The 25,876-nt window shown below is 39.3% G+C and overlaps 1 protein-coding gene across 1 annotated transcript in view; it reads left to right on the plus strand.

The window, feature by feature from the left end:
• Positions 1–1,971, plus strand: part of RORB (RAR related orphan receptor B) — a 250,704-nt gene extending 248,733 nt beyond the window's left edge. Inside the window, exon 11 of the mRNA XM_036077751.2 lies at positions 1,237–1,971. Within this exon, the coding sequence (XP_035933644.1) occupies positions 1,237–1,422 (186 nt within the window). The 3' untranslated portion in view covers positions 1,423–1,971. The remainder of the gene's footprint in view (positions 1–1,236) is intronic.
• The last annotated feature ends 23,905 nt before the right edge of the window (positions 1,972–25,876 follow it).

The following is a 25,876-nucleotide window of genomic DNA, read 5'->3' on the forward strand; positions in this document are numbered from 1 at the left end:
TCTAGAGAAACAGTGCCATTTGAACTGAGCCTTCAAGGGTGACAAGATGTTGGTATCAGAGGAAGGAGTATGGGGAAGAAGCCCCAGCAAACTGAAAGCGACAAGTCTAGAACACGAAGCACTGTAGCTACATTCTGACTATCACCCCCAGACGTGCTTTGCTTGGGTTATACTTAATGAGTAAATTCTGTATAAAACTGGAATCTCCAGATGCTTTTATAAAAAAATAGAAGATCTAGCAACATTGTGCCCATATTCCCAGCTGGAAAAATTGTCGCTTTTAGACAAGATATGTTTTCTTTAGTTTTGCTCTTTAATTTTTTCCTACCCTGCCTGGCCCCTTAGACAAGTGAGTTCATGGCGAGCAATGATGGAAGATCAGTGGAGAAAAGTCAAAAGTAGGCTGGTTACAAAGGCTCTGGGATGCCTACCTGAGAAGCTTATTTTTAGCTCGGTGTTTCTGTGACTACGCCTCACAGAACTGGTCACCCACAAGTTGGATCAAATAGCTGATCTGTTTTTCCTTAAAAATCTTTTTTTTTAAATATTGGGACTGGTTGCCTCTTCCATGTTGGTGTATTAGGAAAAAATGTCTGTTACTTATAACCCCAACTACCTGCTCAGGGAGACAGTTTCTGTTAAATAGAAAACCCTTAGTTCTATTGAGGGTTTGGGATTTACAAGTTTTGGAGAATACAGAGTTCCCAAGGCTCTCCAAGACAAAGGACGGACACGAGGAAAGATGGGGGGAAAGACACCAAGAAAGGAGTCAGTGAGACCTTGAAGCTTGGGCACCGATGGGCCAAAGGATCAATGAGAAACTCTCAGTGGCAGAATGTCCCAAAGGATTTTTAAAGCAGGGATGGTAAATGTATGGTTTCAGGTTATTTGCTGCTTAGTGAACAATGTGGGACACACACACCCTACGCCCCGTTGATGTGGCTCCTGATTTTCAGTAATGTCAACCTCAAAATGCTTATGTGGCCTTGAGGACTTAGATATCCAGAGACTCACAGAAGTCTTCTGAAGATGTTTAGACTTCTTTAATTTGATATTAGACAGAGACATGGAATTGGCATGCTTTAAGCTAGATCTCAGAAAAGAAAAGCTCTGGCCAATATTAAGTTTATAGTAGAACTTAATCACTGATGAAATAATATTTAAAACAAAATTATGTATTAAATTATTTTATGACCAGTCTTAATATTTGATAATAATGTATTATTTTTCTGTAAGGAGCAACACGAGTCCCAGCAGCTCCGACACCCGAACACATCTGATGAGCATGAAGCAAAGAGAAGACTCTCTGAAGCTCTCCAGTTCTCTGGTTGGGAGATGGTTCATGGAACTCAACCTAGGAGAAGCCAGAGGATATTTTCTCCAAGTCTCCACTTGCCTCATGGGAAGATAGTGCTCTTTTAGGCAAATACCCTCATCCTGTAGGCAAGGTCACTGACAGCTTGCAGACTGCCCTTTGTTAATGAGCACAACTCTACCTGCACTGGACCCAAATCACAAAGTCTCACCAGCTGGTGAAACAGCTTTGGTCCATAAGTCACCTCCTGGCTCCTGGTCCTTGTGCCCGATGGATGCAAATCCCCATGCTTCCCATTCCAAATGGTGCCTATAGTAAAGCTTGGGTCTCACAGTAAATCATCAGCTCATAATCCTGCCTTCAACTGCAATGAAATGTGTCCCTTGGATTTCGTAGTCTGGAGACTCTTAAGGAGATAACAAAGGCCTGCCGGGTGGTTGGGGCTCAAGCAAGCATCTGCTCAGTTTTGTGTTTGACCAAAATGACCACAGGGATGCATGTATTCTACAGATGTGTTGTCAGAATCAACAGGAAAATGGAAAACAAACAAACAAACAAACAAAACCCTAATGTCTGACTTTAAAAAGAAGCTTTATGTGGTCATTCATTTCTAAATAAAAATTTTCACAGACCTCCTGTGTCCCTGGGCACAGGATCTCATATGCTTTTTGAAAAGGGCACAGATAATTGAAAAAGGAAATATGTGGTAAAGGTGGCCAAGTTAGGTATCAAACTGAATCAGCACATATGGACTGAGCACCCACTCTAATAATAGTGCCCAACCATGACAGAGTTCTTTACACCTTACAATGCCTCTCACATATATTCTTTACTTGAGCATCACAACAGCCCATTATGGGGAAAACAGGTGTTATAGATGATCATCCATATTTGTAATCAGTACTTGGAAAATTCAGCTATGGAATGCAAAATCATCCTTATATCCTACACAATATATAGAAAATCCAAAAGACTACTTTTACAAAATCTATTCAAATTAAAAAGATAATTTCACTAGCTTCATGGATGATAAATATGCAACAACCTAAATTTTAAACTGCTCTATTAGTAAGAAATGAAATGGAAAAAGATCTCATTCACTACAGAAATAAATACTACAAAGTTCAGTGAACAAATTAACAAAAGTACAGAGCTCATATGAACAAAACTGTAAACTTTCTCAATAAGGCAGAAAAAGAGACTCAACACACTGCATCCCCAGAGGAAGAATGAGAAAAGAAACAACAGAAAGCATATTTGTAGAAAACATAATAAAATGACTCAAAAAGAAGTTTATGGTAGTAATAATTTACAAGAGATGTGTTAATTCCCCTTTCTAAAGGTTGAGGCACAAATCAGGTTTTTGTAAAAATTTAAATATATCATGTTTTAAGAGACTCTTAAAACAAATTGACACAGGAACATTGCAAATAAACTTAAAAAGATGCCCTAGATAATGCTAACAAAAAGATGATTTAAGAATGTAGAAATAGTAATCAGACAAAAAAGGATTCAAGGACATTACAGTATGGACTATTTAGCATTTTTAAAAATTAAAAATCCACCTAGAAGATTCAATAGTCATCTATTTTTTAATGTACCTATCAATGTAGTTTGGAAATATATACATCAAAATCTATTCGAGTTCCAGCAGAAACTGAAAAAGCTACAGTGAACAAAAATCACACAGATCCCAGATCATAGAAGATCACATTTTTTCAAGAAAATTTAGAGAAGATTTTGATAACACAGTTAACAACTTTGATCTAAGAGATAAATATTTAACTCTGTACCCAATAAACAAAGAATGCACATTATTTTCAAAAACATGGAACATTCATAAAAATAGACTATGTATTGAGTCACAAAGAAACTCTCAATACATTCCAAAAAGAAGAAAGTAACCACCACAATGGAAAAAATGAGAAGTTAAACAATAAAATAGAGACACCACCACCAACAAAAAGAAAAAAGAAAGAAAAAGAAACAAAGAAAGAAAGCACCTAGAAATTTAAAAATAAACTTTTACATAATTCCTGGATAAAGAGGAAATCAAAGCTTAAATTACAAATGATTTAGAAATAAAAGTAATTTAAGCTCTAAATGCCAATATTTATGGGATGCAATATGTGTGTGTGTGTGTGTGTGTGTGTGTGTGTGTGTACACACACACATATATATCAAGCAATAAATATATATGTGAATATATATTTTAAAAAACAAAAGTAAGCTTTCAGTCAAAAAATTAGAATAAAATAAACTCAAAGTTGAAGGAATGAATGCAGATAAAAGCAGAAATTAATCAAAATTAAGGAGAGTTGATAAGAAGACAAAGAGTTGACCCTGAAAAAAGCTATAAAACACACAAACTTCAAGAGAGGCCTCTCTTGCCCAATCCATCTACAGGAAGAAGCACCTCCACGTCTCTCTCCATCCCCCATACCATGCTTTATTATTCTGTGTTGCATTTATTGTATACATATTTGTGTGAAGTGAAGAATTAACCTCACCCCAAAAAGAGGTCTGGATTTTGCCCTTGGCTACTGGGAGATGAACAATAGGGCCCTGGAATGTCCTAATAGGAATGTCTTTGTCTGGAAGTCTTGGTCAATGGAAGGTCTAACATGATGGGTGCTTTGTACTATGCCGCTTCAGCCAACTTCCAGAGGGACAGAAGATTAAAGGTAGTAGCCTGACCTCCAGAAGGGTATAGAGACTAAAAGACAGCAAGGCAGGCTACATATGTGATTGAGCCCAGTAAAAACTCTGGACACCAAAGGCTCAGGTGAGTCTCCTGGGTTGGCAGTACTCTGTGCAAATTGTCACACAGTGTGGTCAGGAGGAGGTAATTCCACTATTACTCCATGGAGAGAGGACAACCAGAAGTTTATGTCCCTCTAAGAATCTTCCCTATGTGTCTCTTCCTTTGGCTGGTTCTAATTTGTATCTTTTCCCTGTAATAAACCATATCCATGAATACAATAGCCTCTAGCAAGTTCTGTGAGACCTTTCAGTGAATTATCAAATCTGAAGGTGGTTTTGTGAATACCCTAAATTTATAATTGGTATAAGAAGTGAGAGCAGTCTTGTGGGAACTGTTCCCTCAGAACTTGGATTTTAGCTAACTCTGGGTAACTGGGTTATTGTCTTCCTCCCACCCCATACCCCAATGAGGTTGTCAGCTTCACCAGGTTTGGTTCAATGTTATATACCTAAAGCATATAACTTTATCTTATACATAGAAACAGCATAATAAATATTTATTGAACTGATTAATTAATCCAAGAATATAAAACAATTCACCTTCAAGAGACAAAAATTCCATTGACTTTTGCAACAATAAACCCTAGAAGACAACGAAATGCTATTTACTAGCTTTCAGGGATAAAAATTATTATCCAAGATTCCTACTCCACCATTGTTCCTATGTGAGGATGCAAAAAAAATCATATTCAAATATGCAAGATTGCAGAAAAATAGCAACTATATACTTTTTCTGGATAAAGAAGAAGACACTTTCAAAAGACATTTACCAAAACACTGGAGGATGAGCCAAACACAAAGAAAAGAGAAAATAATAATAGCTAATAGTGCTTGCTATGCGCTAGGCACTGTCCCAGGTCCATATAGTAAATCACTGAAGCCTTTTTGTGAAAACCAGTGAGGTAGGTACTACTATTATTCCCCATTTCCAGTGAGGAGGATGATACATAGAGAGGTTCACTTTCCTGCTCAAAATCATACAGTCAATAAGAAATGGTACACCAGTATTTGAACTGCAGCATTCTGGATTTGAATTTCAAACTTACAGACCTTACACCTTACTGCCTTTAATAAGGCTGTGAACATAATCACAAAAGTTAATTGATGAATCTAAATATTTACTTCCGTTATTATTACAAAATTGAACACTAAAAAAAGAGTTTTGGTTTCAAATGATACAATCATTTGAACGTACAGAATACAATGAAGAATCCCAGAAAAAAATTAATGAAGATTAAAAAGTAGAGAACACATTTTTAAAACAAAGATACTAAACTCATTGCCTATAAAGAATAAAAATTAACTCTTTTGATTTTGATATTGATGATTGGATAAACATAGACTTAAGAATGTTCTTTTTTAGGGGCACCTGGCTGGCTCAGAGGAGCATGTAACTCTTGATCTTGGGGTCATGAGTTCAAGCCCTGTGTTGGGGGCAGAGATTACTTAAATAAATAAATAAACCTAAAGAAAAATAAAAAAAGAATGCTCTTTTTTAAAAGCTTTGATGTAATCACTAATAAGATATTTAAAAGAATGTCTAGCTATGATTCAAATCAAACTTCCATGGAAGGCATCTAAAAATGCTAAATAGCTGACAGGTCAGAAGTGTCAGGGCAGAAGGACCCCCCTGGCCCAGGACTCCTGGAACATGGGGATCAGCCTGTGCCGCCTGGAATAGAAGTGACTCATAAAGATAAATCACTTAAAGTTCTGGTCCAGGATGGTGACATAGGAGGCTCCCAAACTTTCCTCCTCCCATGAACATACCAAACGTACAGCTACACATAGAGCAAGCAAATTCCTTTGAAAGAAATCCAAAAACTAGGGAAGCAATACCTACACATCAAAATGGCAGCTGACTGCCATCCTCCCCAGAGACTGGGGAAACCAGCAGATGCGTCCTCCACCTTCTCCCTCTAGCCCAGTCTAAATCACCAGAACTACCTGGATGGAGCTTAAACACATGTCTGTGCCCCAGTTTTTGCAGCTGCTGCCCAAAGGATAGATCCCTGGGTCTCCTGGCTTTCATAGCCAGTGGAGCTTGCATTCACAAGTCCCACAAGACTGTAGCAAACAAAGAAGCAATTCTTAACAGGTGTAGGATCACCCCCCTACAGCTATCTACCTAGGCCAAGCAGAGACCAAGCAGGCAAAAATACCCATCTCCCAATTTCTCCCTGGAAGGGGCCTAACTCCATACTTTCCCAGCTATTGTCTAAGGGTCCAGCTTCCGATCAACTTGCATCTAGGTCCGCCCCTGCAATCCTCCCCTTTTGGACACTGGAGGTCTTGGCACACCCTCAAATACTGGGAGGCACCAGGAACAAAGGAAGTGGCTTGGACAATCACAAAACTTTGTGAGATAGCCAAGAGCTGGTGCCAGGCTGATGGACGAGGTTCATCTCCTACATGAAAACACTCTGTCAAGACTGAGAAAAGTGGCTGTTTTATCTAATGCATAGAAACCCACACAAAGAGGGAAAATGAAGAAACATAGGAATATATTCCAAGCAAAATAACAAGATAAAACTCCAGAAAGAGACCTTAATGAAATGGAGATAAATAATTTATCTGACATAGGATTCAAAAGATGGTCATAAAGTGGCCCAGGAGAGCAATGCATAAACAAAGTGAGAATTTCAGCAAAGAGACAGAAAATACTAAAAAGTACCAAAGAAAATCACAGAACTAAAGAACACAATAATTGAATTGAAAAATTCAGTACAGGTGTTCAACAGCAGACTAGATCAAGCTGAAAACAGGATCGGCAAACTCAAAGACAGGACAGCAGAATTCATACAATCAGAGGAGCAAAAACTTAAAAAGAATAAAAAAGAGTGAATGTGGCTTAAGGGACTTACAGGACCATAAACTGAATCAGTATGTGCATTATATGAATCCTAGAAACAGAGGACAGAAAGGGGCAGAAAGCTTATTCAAAGAAACAATGGCTGAAAACTCCCCTACCCTGGGGAAAGAAAGAGACATCCAGATCCAGGAATCCTAGAGAATTCCCAATAAGATGAATCCAAAGAGACCCACCCTGAGACACATTATAATTGTTAAAAGTTAGAGACAAGGAGAGAATCTTAAAAGCAGCAAGTGAAAAGCAACTTGCTACATACAGGGGGAACCTCCATAAGACTATCAGCATATTTTTCAGCAGAAACTTTGCAGGCCAGAAGGGAGTGGAATGATACATTCAAAGTGCTGAAAGAAAAAACTGCCAACCAAGAATATTCTATCTGGTGAGACTGTCCTTCAGAATTGAAAGAAAGAGTTTTCTAGTAAATTTCCAAGTAAAAATGCTAGATAAAAGACATAAAATGAAATATAAGAATATCTGGCTAACAAATTATGACTAGATAAATAGGATAAATAAAGATAAATAGGACCAAAAGACCGCTATATAAAATGAAATAGACAAAAATAAACTATTCGGACTTCATCAAAATAAAAAGCTTCTGCAGAGTGAAGGAAACAATCAACAAAACTAAAAGGCAACCTTCAGAAAGGGAGAAGATATCTGCAAAGGACGTATCTGATAAAGGGTTAGTATCCAAAATCTATAAAGAACTTATAAAACTCAACACCCAAAAAATGAATAGTCTAATTAAAAATAGGCAGAAGACATGAATAGACATTTTTTTTCCAAAGAAGATATACAGATGGCCAACAGATACATGAAAAGATGCTCATCATCACTCATCCTCAGGGAAATGCAAATCAAAACTACAATGAGATATCACCGCATACCTGTCAAAATGGCTAAAATCAACAATTCAAGAAACAACAGGTTTTGGTGAGGATGGGGAGAAAGGGGATCCCTTTCACACTGTTGGTGGGGATGCAAACTGGTGCAGCCACTCTGGAAAACAATATGGAAGTTCCTCAAAAAGTTAAAAATAGAACAACCCTAAGACTCAGCAATCACACTACTAGGTATTTACCCAAAGAATATAAAAAAAACAAACACGAATTCAAAGGGATACATGCACCCTGATGTTTACTGCAGCATTATTTACAATAGCCAAGATATGGTAGCAGCCCAATTGTCCACTGACTGATGAATGGATAAAGATGTGGTGTATATATATATATATATATATATATATATATATATATATACACAATGGAATATTACTCAGACATAAAAAAGAATAAAACCTTGCCATGTGCAACAACATGGATGGAGCTAGAGAGTATTATGCTAAACAAAATAAGTCAGTCAGAAAAAGACAAATACCAAGGATTTCACTCATATGTGGAATTTAAGAAACAAAACAAAAGACTAAAGGGGGAAAAAGAGAGAGAGAGAGAGAGGCAAACCAAAAAACAGACTCCTGAAACAGCTGGGTGGTACAGTCAGTTAAGTGTCTGACTCTTGGTTTCAGCTCAGGTCATGATCTCAGTGTCGTGGGATCAAGCCCCCCACCTCTCTCTCTCAACGTCTCTCTTTCTCTCTCTCAAATAAATAAATCTTAAAAACAAAAAAAAACAAAAAAAAAACAGACTCAACTATAGAGAACAAACCTGATGGTTCCCAGAGGGGGATGGGTGAAATATGTGATGGGGAAGGTATTTCATCGTGATGAGCACCAGGTGATTAAAACAAACAAACAAACAAAAAAAGAAATAGAAGAAAAATGGAAGTGGATATTTGGGGGAAACAGAAATAAGCACAATCATGAGTCAACATTCAATAATGACAAAATATTAGCAAAATAAAATCAGAGATGAGGCATCTAATTCAATCTTACTTGGGGAAGCAGGTAAAGTTTCCTTAAAAAGTTATGATGTTTGTTTCCTGTTTGCTCATCCCCCCCATCCATTCTCCATCCTTCACTATGCCGTATCTCCATTAATTGAATTTAATTGAAATTTAAATAATTGCTTTTAAGCCCTTTTTAAACTCTTTTCACAAATGTTAATTGCTGTCAGTACACACACATACACACACACACCATGCACACTCATGCCTGTAACTGAAAAAGCTTCACAAAACAATATTTAACCTTACCATGTATGAGTCTCTCTGATGCATTCTATGATAATTTGTCCTATTTCTCTTTCTTTTTTTTTTTCTTTTAAATGTGGCTTACACCCAACTAAACTGATTTCATGACTCACCATTGGACTAAACCTGTAGTTTGTAAAACATTGGTTTAAAGGAGAAATAAGCCAGTATGCATAGGAAAAGACATTTAACATCATTAGGCAGCAGGGAAATGCAAATTAAAACTATGAGATACCACTACCTACAATATTCGTGTCTAGCAAAAAACCAAAAAACAAAACAAAACTCCTTATACACATAATCACATGGAAAAAAAATTCCAAAAACATATTAAGCAGAACAAGTCAGACACAAAAGGGTATATACCTTGTGATTCCATTTATAAAAAATTCAAGATCCAGCAAAAAATAATCTACAGTAATAGAAATCAGTACCAAGGTAGGGGCTGGGAACGGAGTGGAAGGACACATGAGAAAATTTTCTGGGGAGGGGGATGGAATTGTCCTCTATATTCATCTAGACGATGTCAAAAATTCATCAGTCTGTATGCTTAAGATTCGTACATTGACTATACTTCAATAAAGAAATATTGGGATTTTTAAAGGCTAAATAAGACTTAGCCATCAAAGAGAAGGTGGAGAAAGAAAGCTCCAGGCAGAAGGGGCAGCAAAGCAAAGGCAAGAGGAAGGAAGGAGGCAAAAGGCAGAGAATACTGTGACCTGCATCCAGAGAGGTAAAGGGGACCCGTGTGCCACATTAGGAAGTTTGGGCGTTATCATAGGTGCAGTAGAAACCCTCTGGTGGGCCAGAAGAATGGCATTAATTATATTGCCAGATTTCTATATGTGATAAGTCAATCTGGTAACAATGTGGGAGACTGAAATAAGGCATCAGGGAAGCCACTTGAGTGTCTTAAATACATGTTTGGGGAGGAGGTAGGGAACGTGGGTTTAGGGAAAGATGGGTTGTTTGCTGTAAGCGGACACAGCGAGGGCAGTGTGTAGCCTAAAGAAGCTGGGTCACAAATGTGAAGGCCTTCTATGCCACGGAAAGGAGTGTGACACTATCCCAGTTAAATAAATGCGAGGGAGCGTAAAATTACAGAGCACCTACTGTGTTCCAGACTGTTGCTACTTAGTGTAAATTCTCTTAATCTTCCTGAGAGTCCCAGACAGTAAATATTCTTTACCTTGCTTTACAGATGAAGAACCCAAGAGACTCAGAAAATAATTTCCTAAGGCCACACGGCTAGTAACCATTACGACTAGGGTTCAAAGCCAGGCCTAGCGAGTGGTAAATACCTGCTCTTTCCAAAATACCTTGCTGTCACCGAATTTTTAAGGACATAAAAGCCTGTGACACTCCTCGAAGGTAGAGTTTCATCATATTGCAGGCAGGAGTCAGAGGGACCAATAGGAAGGCTACTGCAGTCATCCAGGTGAGCAGCGACGCTGGAGATGGTCAGCGGTGATCATGTTCTGAATGTATTTGTAGGCAGACCCTACAGCATGTGTGAATAAACCGGATGTGGCGTGAAACAAAGAAGAGGAATCAATGATGGCTCCAAAATTTTTTACCTCAGCACCCAAAAGGATGGATGGCATTAACTGAGATGGGAGGGAATGCAGGAGAAATAGATTTGGGGGGAAATCAGGAGTTTAGGTATTAAATCGCTTAGGATGTCTGCTAGATTCCGAGGCTAGCGCTCAGGGTCAAGCAAGCATTGGAACACAGGGGACTGATACTCTAGGGTGGGTTTTTTGTTTAAATGTGTGTGTTGTGTGTGTGTTCATTTTATATAAATGGGATCACATTTTCCACAGTGTTCTAACAACGTTTAGATTTGCATATAGACACAAAATGAATGAATGCAGCAATCAATCAGGTTACATTGATAGAGAAGTCTGGATAAAGTTTTAATAATCGGAATCTGTAGGTGGTAAGACAGCGGGTGTATGTTCTTCTTGGATTCTTCACTGCACTGTTTGAATTTTTTCTACAATGGGCATTAGACTGTTCTTCCATATATGATAATGCTACTTTCAAAAGATAAAAGAGGAAATTTACATGTAATAAATCCTGAGAGTAAATATGTTCTCGGACACAGAAGGTGTACGATAACTAAACCTTAGCACTTGTCTTCAGTTTCACACAAAGAGCTAGAATGAGTATGTACTGACATGAGTTTTAAACATTGCAAATTACCCATTTTCAGATTACGACTGGACCGGATGCCCTTTTTTGGCAATACTAAGTTAAGCCTGAGCCAGCCTGTGGAGTAGGTAGGTGGGTATGTGTTATGTACGTAAGTTTTCATGCGCACACGCGCGCGCGCGCGTGTGTGTGTGTCTGCAAATCTGCATCAGGACTTGGCAGGTGCCTTCCGTACCAGCACTATAAGCCTCCTTGCTAGAGAACCCTGCCTTTTAATGAGTTTACCATTAAAAAAAAAAAGAAAAAAAACTGGGACACTGCCTAGTTCCACAGTGTTAAATGAAAATAACATTCAGAGTTGAATTAATCTGATTGCATGGGATCTATTTCCCCCTTTTGCTGCAAATCAGAAGAGTTTTCCAGCTAACAAGAACAGGCGCCCTACTTGAACGGGCAGCGGGCATTGCTGCGAGTCAGGGCAGCACTGAGCGTGGCATTTTGCCATCATAACATCCCCAGGTTCGTGGCAATGAAACTCCGGGAGTGGCAAAGTCAAATCAGTTCAATTGTCTGATTGTTCATACTCATAAAGCGGGGAAGCTGGCAGGGGTCCCGCATAAAACTTGGGAGTTCGGCAGTGGAGCTCCTTTAAGGTAATTCATTGCCCTCTGCAGTAGCTTAAATCAGAAGGGCCAGCACGGTCCCAGTCAACACAGCTCCCCACACTGCTTGAGAGCAATCTCGCAGATAGCTGGCTGCTATGCCAGATGTCAAAGGTGCACTAAAAGCACTTGGTTTTGATCTCCCCCATTCCCGAGAAGTACAATGGATGGGCCTTTAAGTGCTGCCATAAAAAAAAAAGATTGTGATTAATGAAGCAGCACAACTTAATAAACCAAGCTGACTTCTGCTTCTTTCTCCGAGGCGTTTTCACTGTCCACAAAGCAGTTCTTTTACTTAGCAGCAGGGACATGTAAAATGTTAATCATCAATCTGTGGGCCATTAAAGAAGTTGCTTTCCCTTTCTCAACTTGAAACCAAGGGGGAAAGATAATAGGTTTGGTTAACAGAGCTGTTCACATAATGGAGATGTGCGGAGGAAAGCTTTGATAGAGTCAGCATGGGAGCCCTGAGCACTAATCCATCCCGCTCTTGGGACCACAAGTTCAAGAAGTCCGTGCTGGGGCTGGACGGCTCAGTATGGAGGCTGGGGTGAGTGTCTTGATCTGGCTGGACACGCGGGAGGTAACTGTCCCTGAGTGAGGCCAAAAATAAGAAGAGAAGGCATGGTGTTCTGTGTGTCAGAAGAGAGGGACCTGAGCCATTGGTATTGCTGATTTATCTGGTCTCCTACCGCCCAGAAAAGAGGGGCAAAGTAGACTTCCCAGAGGGCAGGTGGCTGTGAGGGGAGGCCTGGGCAGTAAAATCCTCCCTCGCCCAGAGGCCAGTGGAATTTTCAGCTAATTCTCCAATCTCACGAAATACTTCCTCTGCGGGAGTCAGAGGTACATCACTAAAAATTTTCTCATGATATAAGAATTGCTTTCAACAGAGGCAAGAGTCAGAGACACAAGGCTCAGGCACGAGGCCCACAAAGGTTTGATACAATCAATCAGTGAACAGTGGTAGGAAAAGAGATACTACTGGAAGCCAGTGCCAGATTAGGGCATTTTGAAATGGCCACAGTTGGGAAAGTTGATGCTAAAGTAAAAATAGTTCACTGCATCTCTTTTTATTGCTTTCAGTAAACTCCTGCTCTCATCTTGCCTTGGTAAAGAAAGCTTAGACCACACTGTGATGAGATGCCTCCCCCTCCTAGAGAGTGTGTAGCCGATGTCCCCAGTGAGGAGGACCAATGGTCCATGGCATGTGGAGAAACCCTCTCTGGTCAGCTGAAATGCCACTTCCCTGCTAGAGGCTTTAACCCTCTGCTTTCATTGCTTTCTCTAAAAATGAAATGGGGCAAGGCCAGTTTCCATTGTTTAGAGTCACGGGTATCTTCAGTTATTTATATTTTTCTGAGGAAGCTTCTCTTGAGTCCCCAAGTTAAGACCCTGAGGTACAATGACACTGGTCTTTTACTAAACCAGTTGGTCCTCTTAGTCTGAGGAATACTAACTAGGCTCAAATATGCAACACTTAACTTCTCAGACCAGGATACACAGATCATGAAAGACATGCCAACAACCTTGAAAAGCAGACTACAACCAAAGAAATCTTCAGCAGTTTATACTGGGGCCATAATGTTTTTGTGTGTTTGTTCTTGCTTTTTAAAGATTTATTTATTTACTTGAGAGAGAGCATGAGTGGGAGGGGCAGAGGCAGAGAGAATCTCAAGCCAACTCTGGGCTGAAAGCAAAGCCGGACACGGGGCCTGATCCCCCAACCATGAGATCATGAAACCAAGAGTCAGACGCTCAACTGACTGCACCACCCAGGTGGCCTGATGTTCATGGTTTTATGAGATTTCTTGGAGCAAGAGAATGAATTTATGGGACAGCTAGGCTGAGTCAATAAAAGTGGGCTTCCTTCCCCCCACCCCCGTCCCCACACATCTCACTTAAATAATTTTATCTAAGGAATAGATCTTGGTCAAATGAGCCTTTCTTCAAAACCTTTCACTTGTCAAGGTGACCACATCATTCTCCCACCCTCGACCTCCAATCTCTTCTCCACAAAGCAACCACAGCTGTTGGTCCAAAACACTGATGCTCTTGTTCCCTGGCATGCCCTCTGCTGGACATGCTCTCCCCCCACTTCCCCAGTCTTCTCATTCCCCAGAACTCAGTGCAAGTTTGAGCCCCTCCAGTAAGCCCCCCCTTGCCATGAACATTAGGCGCCCACAGGAGAGCTTCTGCACGCACCTGCCCTCTCCCTCCCCTGTGCTATAACAATTGATTTGGTTCTGTGTGTCCCTCAGTACATACCTAGGAGAGCCCCTTGTATACAGTAAAACCCGTCATTGTTGGCTGCTCCAGACTTTCTAGACAGGGCAGGTATGGAGAGGGAGCAATCTGATTGAAAGAGACTAGGGATCTTTTCTTGCTTGTTTCTTAAGGACATTGTTTTCAAATCAGTTTTATGCTGTAGGTCAATAAAATAGCAGTATTTCCCAAAAATGCCCTTGACAGAAGATTGAGAAAACTTCTATCAGCCACATAAAACAGAGTTAATGGTGATATGAAGTGAATTTGGAAGGGGTTGATGGCATGAGCAGTTAAAGCCCTTCCCAAAAAACCCCTAGAGCCATCTCTACTGGTTGTCATCGCTCACCAAACTGCAAGCAGCTCAAGGGCAGAGTCTACATTATACTCGGTGTGGTAGTACTAAGGCCAAGCACTTTATACTCAGTGGATGGTTAATTAGTTAGTTAACCCAGTATCAACTGTGTTGAGAACAGTTCCTAACTTCCCTAGCTGGCGTGGTAAAACTTAATTCCTTCTAATTCCATGAAAGGTTTTTAACAAATTTCCCCCCTCTCCTCGCCTTCACGTCTTGCCACCTCCTACTTTATTCCATGATCAAGGAATAGCCACCCGTGTACTCATCAGTCCGCAAACATTTCTTCTGGCTGCCATTCCCTTCTCCAGGTAAAATTCTTATCATTCTCTGTAAAGCCCTCCCTTCCTTCTCGAGCGAGGGAGTCCCTCCTTCACTTGACTCCAAAAGCATTTTGCAAATGGCTCAATTGTAGCTTGTGGTGCAGTGAGGTTTTTAAACATGTCTGTCTTACCACGGACCTGTGAGCACCCACCTTGCTGATCTTGGCACAGTACGTGGCAAATGCTAGGCACTTAATGAATCTTAGTTAAATCAATAAATTAATGACTCAGCCAATAAAGTAATTGAGCAGCCACTGGGGAGGGGGGTTTACAAAAAGATCAAAAAGATCTAGTCTAGTCTACTTACACTCTATCAGCCATGGTTCTTAGGCAGCTTAAAAAAGAGATCACAAATTTTCACAAAAGTACTCTAGAAATGGCCTCACTTTTAAAATTTGATAAACTGAGAAGATATTTGCAAATGACACTACAGATAAAGGGCTGGTATCCAAGATCTATAAAGAACTTCTCAAACTCAACACCCAAAAAACAAATAATCAAGTCAAAAAGTGGGCAGAAGATATGAAAAGACACTTCTCTGAAGAAGACATACAAATGGCTAACAGACACATGAAAAAATGTTCATCATCATTAGCCATCAGGGAAATCCAAATCAAAACCACACTGAGATACCACCTTACACCAGTTAGAATGGCAAAAATGGACAGGGAAAGAAACAACAAATGTTGGAGAGGTTGTGGAGAAAGGGGAACCCTCTTACACTGTTGGTGGGAATGCGAGTTGGTACAGCCACTTTGGAAAACAGTGTGGAGGTGCCTCAAAAATTTAAAAATAGAGCTACCCTATGACCCAGCAATTGCACTACTGGGTATTTACCCCAAAGACACAGATGTAGTGAAAAGAAGGGCCATATGCACCCCAATGTTCATAGCAGCAATGTCCGCAATAGCCAAACTGTGGAAAGAGCTGAGATGCCCTTCAACAGATGAATGGATAAAGAAGATGTGGTCCATATATACAATGGAATATTACTCAGCCATCAGAAAGGATGAATACCCAACTTTTACTTCAACATGGATGGGACTGGAGGAGATTATGCTAAGTGAAATAAGTCAAGCAGAGAAAGTCAATTATCATATGGTTTCACTTATTTGTGGAACATAAGGAATAACATGGAGGACATTCGGAGAAGGAAGGGAAAAATGGGGGGGGGGGGATCGGAGGGAGAGATGAACCATGAGAGACTATGGACTCTGAGAAACAAACAGGGTTTTAGAGGGGAGGGGGGAGAGGGGGTTGGTTAGCCCAATGATGGGTATTAAGGAGGGCACGTACTGCATGGAGCACTGGGTGTTATACGAAAACAATGGATTGTGGATCACCACATCAAAAACCAATGATGTATTGTATGGTGACTAACATAATAAAATTTAAAAAAAAATTATTTTCAAATGTATGCACCCAAGCTTTAAAGTCAAAGCACCCTTTAAGGTCTTCTACTTTGTGGGAAAGGCACGCAATTACATTCAAGTTTTCCACCTCCATCTTAGCTCTTGCCGTGATGAAAATTTACAGTGATCATGGCCATTTGGTGTAAGAAATGAATTAACATTCTCTACAGGACCCTCATTTGTATAGTATATTAATAGGCTCCTTATGTAAATTTCTACTCTTACCTCACTGCTTATACGCCTGCTAGCTGGTTGTATGCAGTTTAGAAATGAGGGCAAGATATGTTTGATTTCACATGATGTTGCTTAGAGGGACGGTAAGGGGGAAAATGGGTGGGGTTCAAGCAGCAAAAGGAAAGTTATAATGGACATATTTTATAGCTGTCACCAAACAGTGCTCAATAAAGCCTACTCTCGTTCTAATTAATTTTACTTCTTGTGTCCAATAGATTTTTGCCATTATAAATGAATTATGGGAAAATAAAAGGGAGTATATCTGATGATATTTTGAAGATGCCCGGTGTTAGATATGGGGAGTTAGTGAAAAGTGTGTCCCGTCCTAAATAAGGAGAATTTTTAATTAAAGATTTCTGAAGGAAAAAAAAAAATCCACTCTCCAAAACCATACCAAAAAACACTTCATCTTCAGAGCCACACTCAATCAAATGAGGAATTTTTTTTTTTTTTTTTTTTTAAAGATTTTATTTATTTATTTGACAGACAGAGACACAGCGGGAGAGGGAACACAAGCAGGCGGAGTGGGAGAGGGAGAAGCAGGCTTTCCACCGAGCAGGGAGCCTGATGCGGGGCTCGATCCCAGGACCCTGAGATCACGACCTGAGCCGAAGGCAGACGCTTAACCGCTGAGCCACCCAGGCGCCCCTCAAATGAGGAATTGAACCAGACTAGATAATCCCTAATTTGGCAGAGATTTCTAGTTATTCATCACATTCCTGTTTGTCTTTTTCTTAGATATATTGCTAGACTGCATTTCTTAGCATTTTTTGCAGGTAGGCATGACCCTGTGATTGACTGAGTTCTAGCCAAGAGTATGAACAAAAGGATGTGTTTCACTTCTAGGGATGGCCCATAAAACTTCCCATGTGTCTCCTCCATGTTCTTCTCCCCTTCTGGCACCTGTGCTGTGGATACCCAAGGGCAATCTTGGGATCCATCTGTTAAATATGGAAGAACCATTGTCAGCCTAGGCCCTTGACTATTAAGTAAGCAAAAAATAAATGTCTGTTGTGTTAAGTCACCACATTTTTGTGTTTACTGTTGTTGCCTAGATTTCCCTGATATAGGACTGTTTCAATTTTGGCATTCTAGAATCCATCTCATGAACTATCATATTAGTCTTCTGCTTGAAAAGAGAAGCAGATGGAGGAGGCTATGCATGTATTGGGGCAAGGAGTATATGGGAGATCTCTGTACCTTTTGTTCAACTTTTCTGTGAACCTAAAATTGTTCTAAAAAAGTCTATTTTTTAAAAAGAGAGAAAGCAGCTCCAGCTCCACCAATCTTGGGTTGAAGGTTGTTTTGACGAGGAAATAAAAATGTCTTAAATAATAATTATTAATAATTCTCAGCATGCCTATTTTGTGCCAGGCACTGTCCTAAGTGCTCTATGTACATTATCTTTAATTCTCAGAATAATCCTGCTTGGTAGAGTTTAGGTTGCAGAGATAATGTTCTCCACAATGCTCAGGTACAAGAAATGGCACATTTCCTTATTTTTCTAAATCTAGAAAGAAGTCCCTCTCTAAAATGATAAGAGTCAATCTCAGTCATATTTTGCAATTATAAAATACGTACTAACAGAGGCAGTTTACTGGGCATTTAGAAAACAGGGAAGGGCTTCTAACCTGTAGGCCATCTGGCCCATGGTCCCAGCCCACATGATTCATTGAGAGGCAGGAGGCTCCATTTGATCCATGACTAGCTTGGACATGTATTGCTCCCTGTGACTTCTCAGGCCATAGCTCTTAGTCTGTCCTCCTGATGTCCATGAACTAGCCCTTTCACAAGTCCTACATCCCTCACTGAAAAAAACCACCATCTTTCCTATCTCCAGGAATGAATCCCTCTTCTTTTTCCCAGGTAGATTTCCTCTGCCTCATCAACTCCAAGTTCCAGCCCCCATCAATTTTCCAGAAATCTTAATGAGAGGTTGTCATATTGGGACCTTGCAGCTTCTGCAGTAAGCCATCAATGCCCTGAGGCAAGTACATCCACCTATCCTCTTGGGATAGAAACAAGCAAGAAACACAAGTCAGTATATTACCAGATTACCCTGCCATATTCAGATAATAAAGGTTCAGAGAGATTCAACGAGTTGCCCAAGGTCACAAACTATTCAGTGCTAAAGCTTCAGTTCAAACCTAAGTCCACTGGCTCCAAAGTCTAGAGAATTTTCTACCATTCCCTGTTAACCCATCCTGGGAAAACTCAAGGCATGCCACAGGCCTAAGAGGCTTTTTATGGTAATAGGAAATGATCATAAATCATCCTCAATAAATGAATATTTGACAGACTCATTGAAATCCAAGTCTTACAGAATCTTTTCACTTAGTATCTTCAATGGTTACCAAGTCTGGTATTCAAACAGCTACTTTCCACTTACACAAACACATACACACATACAAATAAGTAAAGTGAATTGCTAAAAATCATTAATTTGCAATATCACTTTGCAACTAGAATTCTGAAATCACATAGCTAATGTATTATCCTTACTGAAAAGTGTAGACGATTAAATCTCATTTGACTCATCTTAATGACAGCCATATAAAGATTTCCAAGTTCAAAACTTAGTCACAGAAACATCTGAATATTTTCCAGGAAAACAGAGAAAGGTTTTAATACAACAAGAGAACACTATTTGCCTGAACACAAATTCGATCATTATTAAGATAAATGATGATGACTTAGAAGGCCTGAGTTCTAGTCCTTCCTCTGAAAATTTCTTTGGATCTCATTACTTTGATCTATCTTTGTAGCTATCACATTTTCTAATTCTACATTTCTGGAAAAATTGGTACCTCACTTGTAAAATTAATGATGTTTCTTGGTCTACATTTGCAGTCAATGTAGTGTAAAAAGATGTAACATAAATAGTCAGAGAAAGGAAAATGTGGGAGGGGAAAGGAAAGGAGGGGAGGGGAGGAAGAAAGAATGGAAGAGAAGAAAAGAAATATTTTCTCATTATGGCCACATTTCTTAAGGCCGATAATCAATTGCAATTCTGTTGCATCCTTTGGAATCAGTCTGCTGTTTTGTAGGCTTTGGTATTCCACTCCCCCCTAGCAGGCCCAACCCTCTGGAGAAGATGGGATGAAGCAGGATGTCTTAGTCCAACACCATTAAATATTTGATTTATCTAACTCTCTTTGTTCTGATTCCATGCACTTCAAGCAACCCTCTGATTATAATCCATCTTGCAAGGCCTCCAAGGACACAGTGTGATGGTCAGGCTGATTAAGTTTTTGTAGTTTGCATAGATTCTACTTTTCACTATAATGTGATAAGCTGGAATGTTACTAGATGTTATCCAATAGTTGGTGTTGTATTGATACAAAAAAAAAAAATCTAATTGTCTAGGGAGGCAAAAAAAAAAAAAGGAGAGAGAGGGAGAGAGAGAGAGTACAGTAGAGTCAGAAAATTTCACTGGCAGACACAATGCCAGACTCAAGAGAACCCACTCATCATTTTGCACTTACCTTGTGATGATGTCAAAAGGGAGTGGCTTTACCATGGACTCACATAGTCTATAAATGGCCATTAACCATGCAGGAAAGATTCCCTTGATATTGACAGGTGATATTGACAGATGCAGAGGACACAAGGTAACATTCCACAGATGCCAGTTTGGATTTTCTCATCTGGTGGCCTAAGTTAGCTCCTCACTTTCAAATCTGCATTTCAACCTGTTCAGGAATGTATGCTCTAGTAATTTTTTTTTTTTTTTAAGTTTCAGGTGTAGAATTTATGATTCGTCACTTACATACAACACCCAGTGCTCATCACACCAATGCCCTTAAGACCCATCACCCATTTAACCCATCTTCCTACGCTCCTCCCCTCCAGTAACCCTGTTTGTTCTCTATTATTAAGATTCTATTTTATGGTTTGCCTCTTTTTTTTCCCCGTTATGTTCATCTGTTTTGTTTCTTAAATTCCACATATGAATGAAATCATATAGTATTTGTCTTTCTCTGACTGACTTATTTCACTTAGCATAATACTATCTAGCTCTATCCACATTGTTGCAAATGGCAAGATTTTGTTCTTTTTATGTCTGAGTAACATTCTATTAGATATATATAGTTATATAGATCACATCTTTTTTATCTATTCATCAGTTGATGGACATTTGGGCTCTTTCCCTAATTTGGCTATTGTTGATAATGCTGCTATAAAAATCGGAGTGCATGTATCCTATCAAATCAGTATTTTTGTATCCTTTGGGTAAATACCTAGTAGTGCAATTGCTGGATCATAGGGTACTTCTATTTTTAACTTTTTGAGGACCCTCCATACTGTTCACCAGAGTAGCTGCGCCAGTTTGCATTCCCACCAACAGTGTTAAGAGGGTTCCCTTTGTTCCCCATCCTCATCAACATCTGTTGTTTCCTGGTATGAGGTGGTATCTCATTGTAGCTTTGATTTGTATTTCCCTGATGATGAGTGATGTTGAATATCTTTTCATGTGTCAGTTAGCTGTCTGTATGTCTTCTTTGGAAAAATGTCTATTCATGTCTTTTGCCCATTTCTTAATGGGCAAAATGTTTTTTGGCTGTTGAGTTTTTAAGTTCTGTATGGATTTTGGATATTAACCCTTTATCAGGTATGTCATTTGCAAATATCTTCTCCCATCCCGAAGGTTATCTTTTAGTTTTGTTGACTGTTTCCTTTGCTGTGCAAAAGCTTTTATCTTGATAAAGTCCCAATAGTTCATTTTTGCTTTTGTTTCCCTTGCCTCAGGAGACATATCTAGTAAGAAGTAGCTATGGCTGAGGTCAAAGAGGTTGCTGCCTATTTTCTCCTCTAGGATTTTGATGGTTTCCTGTCTCACATTTACATCTTCCATCCATTTTGAATTTATTTTTGTATATGGTGTGAGAAAGTGGTCCATTTTCATTCTTCTGCATGTAGCTGTCCAGTTTTCTCTACACCATTTGTTGAAGAGACTGTCTTTTCTCTGTTGGAGAGTCTTTCCTGCTTTGTCGGAGATTAGTTGACCATATAGCTGTGGCTCCATTTCTAGGTTTTCTGTTTTTTTCCATTGACCTGTGTGTCTGTTTTTGTGCCAGTACCATACTGTCTTCCTCACTACAGCTTTGTAATATAAATTGAAGCCTGGAATTGTGATGCCTCCAGCTCTGCTTTTCTTTTTCAACATTGCTTTGGCTATTCAGGGTCTTCTGTGGTTCTATACAAATTTTAGGATTGTGTGTTCCAGCTCTGCAAAAAATCCTGGTGGTATTTTGACAGGGATTGCATTCAATGTGTAAATTGCTTTGGGTAGTATAGACATTTTAACAATATTTGTTCTTCCAATCCATGAGCATGGAATGTTTTTCCATTTCTTTGTGTTATCTTCAATTTTCCTTCATAAGCGTTTTACAGTTTTCAGGCATGCTATAGTAATTCCAAGTGTGCTGGCTAGTATTGTCTAGCCTTCTATGTTACTGATTTGATCTAGCTTTAACTCCTAGCTCCCCCCTGGGTAGCTGATTTAATCAAGTTGCTTAACTTATAACCAGCATTTTCAAATCTTTATAATGAACATAGCCATCAGGTTGCGGTTCAGATAAATGAAATTATGTGTAGTGTACATTTAGCACAATGTCTAAAACATAATGAGTGCTCAATACATGTTGCCTATAATAAAGATATTAAAAAGTTACCATTCTAATTGTTATTACTGCTGGGCAATGATGATCAGCACTGTAAATTAATAGGAAGGAACACTGTAAATTCCTTATTTGTCCTGGAGACCCTTGAAGACAGAAATCGGTCTTATCTAATAAGTCTAACCTTAGCGTCAGGCATAAGACATGGTAAGACTCCATAAATATTTCTTGAATAGGATACACAGTGAACAGTTGTACAAAACTAAGGATTACACCTCTCTTCCCACCCTATCCCCTAAGATATCCCCAGAAGCCCTTTAACAGTAAGCAAACATCCAACCTCATGAAGCCCAGCCCATGTTTGTTTTCATCTGCAACATTCATGTGATCTTCCAGAACACACCACCCTCTACTCTCTCAATAAAGCAATTCACTAGCCCTACCACCACCCACGGTACCCTCTATCCTCACCCCCAGCAGATGCATACACCCAACAATCATTTCTCCTCCTCCTCCTCTCTGTTGTTACCAGCATCTCTGCTCCCCAAGTCCCTATCTACAAAATTTCAAAGATAATAGAGAATTCCAAAATATGACAACAAACTATAATAGTTTTCTAGGGCTGCCAAAACAAAGTAGCACAGACTGGGTGGCTTAAACAAAAAGACTTAATTCCCTCACAGTTCTGGAGGCCAGAAGTCCAAGATGAAGGTGTCATCATGTCCAGTTTCCTCTGAGGTATCTCTCCTTGGTTTGCAGGTGGCCACCTTCTGTGTCTTCACATGATCTTTCCTGAGTGTGTCTGTGTCCTAATCTTCTCTTCTTATAAGAACACCAATAATACTGGATCAGGGCCCACCTTAATGACCTCATTTAACCTAATTACCTCTTTAAAGACCTTATCTCCAAACACAGTCACATCCTGAGGTACTGGGGGTTAGAATTTCAACACATGAATTTGGGGGTGAAGGGAGGGGAGGCACATTTCAGCCTGTAACACACACCAAGAGTTTCTTCTGGTTACCAAAGCATCCTGAGGCTCTGTAACCTCTTAGTTGGTGACCCATAGGGAAACAGAGAAAAGGTTTCATTGGAAGCCAAAATGCAACCACATGATACCAATAATGATTCCCCCAAATACCTCCAAGGAAAGGCATTTGGACAGTCATTAGCCAAAGGGTTTCTATCATAATATTTGTGAGGACTTGGTGATACTAATGTAGCAAATGGGATTTCTAAAGGTTCACCAAAAAAAAAAAAAAAAAAAAAAAAAACCACTGGGAAAGGTGAGAATTCTAAAGGAGGTTACAGTTGACCTTTGAACAAGGCAGGGATTAGGGGCACCAACCCCCTTGCAGTTGGAAATCTATGCATAATTTCTGACTCCCCAAAAACTTAATTACTAATAGCCTACTCTTGACCGGAAGCCTTATCAATAACATAAACAGTCAAATAGCACCTATTTCAGTACTGTATGTATTATAAACTCTATTTTTACAGTAAACTAAACTAGAGAAAAGAATATTATTATGAAAATCATAAGGAAAATACATTTATACTGCTATACTATAAACAATCTGCATGTAAGTGGACCCATGCAATTCAAACCACATTTCTCAACAGTCAACTGTAGTTGCTAAAAGACGCTGGCAAGCTAGAGGCCAGAATTTTCTTATCACTAAACAGCTCCATACTGACAAAATTTAAGTCACCATTAATTAAAATTTTTGTAAAACATCCAGCTTTACAAACATCAAGATTCTAAACCTGCTCTCCTTTTATTCCCAAAAGCATCACCAATCATGGTGCCAGATTTGGGCTTTACTTGTTCTGGAAGGCTTTCTTTGGGCAGAAGATGGCAAAAGAAATTCACTGCATAAACCTAAATACATCGAAAAGCAAAATAAATAGGAGACACGTGAAATGGTGAACTTCCTGGTTTTGAGCTATTTAATTAAGCTTCAAAACAAAAAGGAAGCAATGAGCTTTTTCCCCTTGGAAACGGAGAAATAGCAGAGCCCACTTTTGTGTTTACACTGAAACAGGTCCACTGAGCATCCTCTGTAAACATTAAATAATGATCACATAATATCAAAAATGAAAACCCTTATTATTTATTGAACTGGATCCCATGCTCTCAAGAAACCTGGTAAATGAGATTCTCAAAGGGTTTTATAAATGCTCTCTCATTATTGTTCACCTTTGTTTGAAAAGGTAAACATCTCATCTCCATTTCAGAGTTAGGGGTTAAGAGAAAGGTTAAACAAATTATATAAAGTTATACCAAAATGTGCCAATGATACAGACCAAGATCTGTTACCCCTTGAGGACTAAAAATCTCTCTTTGAAGCATTAAGCAACTTACTAATTATTTTTAGGAGGGCATTTCACAAAAATATATTTTATCTGTACATCATGGTCTGGAAAGAAAAGTCACAAAATAATAACTGTGCGAAATTAAAAAAAAAACAAAAAACAAAAAACAGTGCGGTTTCCAGAACGCTTTCTATTCTATGGACCCACCCATGTGGCTGGAGATTTGAAATGCTATTTTAAGTCTCATTTTCCTTCAGAAGCTAACCTCTGTGGAATAAAAGACTGTTAAGGGGAAAAAAATCTTCTCTGTCATTTGACTTTAACTTATGATAAATTAGCTTCAACTAGTTTCTTAGAAAATTGCCCAAGAAATGACTACAGAAAATTAAATACCAAGACTTCAAAGAGGCAAACACACAGCCTTCAAATTCCAACCTCAGAGAATAATCCTCCCTTTCTCATGCTTTGGAGAGATGTGAGTAAAGAAATCGGACTAGGGCATGGTAATGAACCATCTTTCAAATGACTTTTCTATCAATCTTCTTTTCAAAAGGTAATAAAGTGATGATTATTTCTAGGCAGTTTCTGGGAAGTTATAATCTCATTTCAACAGTCACCAGTAAGAAGGACCGTACTCTGGTATCACAACAATGTTAAGGGCAAGAACTGGTTGAGAATTCAATAGACAAGGTGTAGGTTGTTAAAAGCTATTTCCTGGAAAATTAAAACAGAGAGAGATCAAAAGAATTGTGTGGGGTCTTAAGGAATTGGTAATCGTTCCCTTCTAGATTAAAAATGCAAATCTGATTTATTACCTAGTGAATGAAATCCATTACCATTTGAAGGTTTTATTATTTCTTTCGACAAATAATGTTGGAAGCTTATGATGTGCCATGTTTTGTGCCAGATGCTGCTGACTAATGGAGAAAGACAACAAACTATGACCGGGGCATCTGTGTCATGACTTCTAGAACCTCAGTGGTCCGTCTCCTCTAAAACAGTTAACAAACAACCGCCACCAAGAAAATGAGATTATTTTTTAAACATCCAGTAAATGGTTGTTTGGGAAATCTTAATCACCTAGAACTTGTTTTGCAAAGCCACAGAAAATAATAACAGGGTGAGAAACACCCAAAACTATATCTGATCTCATTCCCCAGAGCTGTCAGAGGCTTTCAGATGTCATGGGGCAGAAGTCACTCCGGGAACATACAGCCTCATTGAGAGGAACGCCCTCAGGAAGGGCTCCTGAGAACCCAGCTGCTTCTCCTATCCCCCGAGTCAGAGTCCATCTGTGAGAGGGGCTTTGTGCTCATGCAAGGATTACACAGCTCATTCTTCCTGAGTGGTTCCTAAAATCAGCCCTAGCTAGGTCTTCTTATGTGCCCTAATTCTCTTATCCCAGTCGGAACCTACTGCCCACAGGCAGATGAAGCATG

Source organism: Halichoerus grypus, chromosome 14, assembly GCF_964656455.1.
Source record: "Halichoerus grypus chromosome 14, mHalGry1.hap1.1, whole genome shotgun sequence".
In the NCBI taxonomy this organism is placed as follows: domain Eukaryota; kingdom Metazoa; phylum Chordata; class Mammalia; order Carnivora; family Phocidae; genus Halichoerus; species Halichoerus grypus.